General features: G+C 25.2%; 1 protein-coding gene across 1 annotated transcript; it reads left to right on the top strand.

Moving 5' to 3' along the window:
* Positions 1-2112: 2112 nt before the first annotated feature.
* LOC111713205 (DNA excision repair protein ERCC-6-like) lies at positions 2113-2595 on the top strand. Its single transcript, XM_023488025.1, has one exon. The coding sequence runs from the start codon at positions 2113-2115 to the stop codon at positions 2593-2595; it is 483 nt and encodes a 160-aa protein (XP_023343793.1).
* The last annotated feature ends 217 nt before the right edge of the window (positions 2596-2812 follow it).

The following is a 2812-nucleotide window of genomic DNA, read 5'->3' as shown; positions in this document are numbered from 1 at the left end:
AAAGTCGCGCAGTATAATGATTACTATATTAGTCTTGAGATTAGCAAAAAGATAAGACCAAGCATTGATATCTCGATATCCCCAATTTTAAAATTTTCAGCTCTGGTGTAGTAACAATAAAGCAGAAAATGTTCTTACTACGCATATTTTACTTTAAACCTAAATATTTCAATTTTTTACACAACAAGGAAAAAAGAAATGACATCTTTGATTAATAAAAAGGCCAGCATAATGCCACATCTTTAAGCCCACTCCATATAAATTTAAAGGGATTGTTCAAGTAATTTTTAATGAACCTTAATTTTCAGGATTTACAACAGCACTCCGTCAACTTTGGTCTTATCATTTATTTGGAAGATATTGTAGTTTTTAAAGTTTGTTCAGTTCTGATTCTCATTGTTTCTGTAACCCAAAATCCGCACGTAACTTCCATCAAGAAACCACAAAAGAAAATAATCCACAAGAGAAAAAAATGAGCTCTTGTTTGGTAAAATATTAGGTTGCTATTGTGAAATACTCTATTGACGGAAAGAATTTTGAAATTACGCATACAGTCCCTTTAAACCCAAATATAAGAATACGAATATTTCATTCTCAGCAGGGGTTCTCATTCTCTCCTAGTTAACATAGCAGGAGATAATCAGAGCCCTTGACCTAAAAATCAGAGGAAATGTTTTGAGAAATATTTAAAATGATACATGCAAGTAAATATTGCAATAATAATAATAATAATAATCATAATAATAATAATAATAATCATAATAATAATAATAATAATAATAATAATAATAATAATAATAATAATAATAATAATAATAATAATAATAATAATAATAATAATAATAATAATAATAATAATAATAATAATAATAATAATAATAATAATAATAATAATAATAATAATAATAATAATAATAATAATAATAATAATAATAATAATAATAATAATAATAATAATAATAATAATAATAATAATAATAATAATAATAATAATAATAATAATAATAATAATAATAATAATAATAATAATAATAATAATAATAATAATAATAATAATAATAATAATAATAATAATAATAATAATAATAATAATAATAATAATAATAATAATAATAATAATAATAATAATAATAATAATAATAATAATAATAATAATAATAATAATAATAATAATAATAATAATAATAATAATAATAATAATAATAATAATAATAATAATAATAATAATAATAATAATAATAATAATAATAATAATAATAATAATAATAATAATAATAATAATAATAATAATAATAATAATAATAATAATAATAATAATAATAATAATAATAATAATAATAATAATAATAATAATAATAATAATAATAATAATAATAATAATAATAATAATAATAATAATAATAATAATAATAATAATAATAATAATAATAATAATAATAATAATAATAATAATAATAATAATAATAATAATAATAATAATAATAATAATAATAATAATAATAATAATAATAATAATAATAATAATAATAATAATAATAATAATAATAATAATAATAATAATAATAATAATAATAATAATAATAATAATAATAATAATAATAATAATAATAATAATAATAATAATAATAATAATAATAATAATAATAATAATAATANCCCTTTCCCTCTTCCCTTTCCCACCCCCCTTTCCCTTCCCCTTCCTCCTTTTTTATCGATTGTAAAGATAATTTCAACACAAACATATCCAACATTTATTTTCGCCATTAAACCTTCATCTTTGATGATCCTAATACTAGTGTGATTATCTCCAGTTTATTGAACCTAAATAAACCGTAATCACAACTAATTAAGGCGATATATAACACATAGAGAGAGTGTTCAAAAATATGATCTTCTACTAAGCGTTCGGTGCGTACTGCAGTAATCTGCGGTACATAGACCGAAGATATATAGTAGGTTTTAGCGGTGAATAATATTAAACCAAATAAGATTGAGAGAGGAAAAAGTTGTTGCAAAAGCGGTTGGAGGGAGAGGATAAGGAGGGGGAACATAATGAATGATTCATGGAACAATTAGGAGTTGAAATTTGGGATAAAAATGGATTAGGGATGAATGGAAATTAATGATAGAGGGATTGAAAAGTATGAGGGAGGGATGGAAGTGGATGAGAGAGGGATGGAAGTAGATGAGGGAGGGATGGAAGTAGATGAGGGAGGGATGGAAGTTGATGAGGGAGGGATGGAAGTGGATGAAAGAGGAATGGAAGTTGATGAGGGAGGGATGGAAGTAGATGAGGGAGGGATGGAAGTTGATGATAGAGGGATGGAAGTTGATGAGGGAGGGATGGAAGTAGATGAGGTAGGGATGGAAGTAGATGAGGGAGGGATGGAAATAGATGAGGGAGGGATGGAAGTTGAGGAGGGAGGGATGGAAGTAGATGAGGTAGGGATGGAAGTAGATGAGGGAGGGATGGAAATAGATGAGGGAGGGATGGAAGTTGAGGAGGGAGGGATAGAAGTAGATAAGGGAGAGATGGAAGTGGATGAGAAAGGAATGGAAATAGATGAGGAAGAGATGACGGATAGAAGTAGATGATGGAGTGAGGAAGGGGATGACGGAATTGGATGAGTGATGGAAGTGGATGAGGGAATGGGATGACGGATGGAAGTAGATGAGGGAATGAGAGAAGTGGATGACGGAATAAGGGAATAAGTGTATGATGGAGTTTAAATGAGGAGCTTAACATAGTTTAATGTGCTATAAATAAGTAATGAAGTATTATTTATAGGTTTAAATAACGTTGTGAATATGT

Source organism: Eurytemora carolleeae, unplaced genomic scaffold (genome assembly GCF_000591075.1).
Source record: "Eurytemora carolleeae unplaced genomic scaffold, Eaff_2.0 scaffold1000, whole genome shotgun sequence".
In the NCBI taxonomy this organism is placed as follows: Eukaryota; Metazoa; Arthropoda; class Copepoda; order Calanoida; family Temoridae; genus Eurytemora; species Eurytemora carolleeae.
This window is presented reverse-complemented; position numbering and strand designations above follow the sequence as displayed.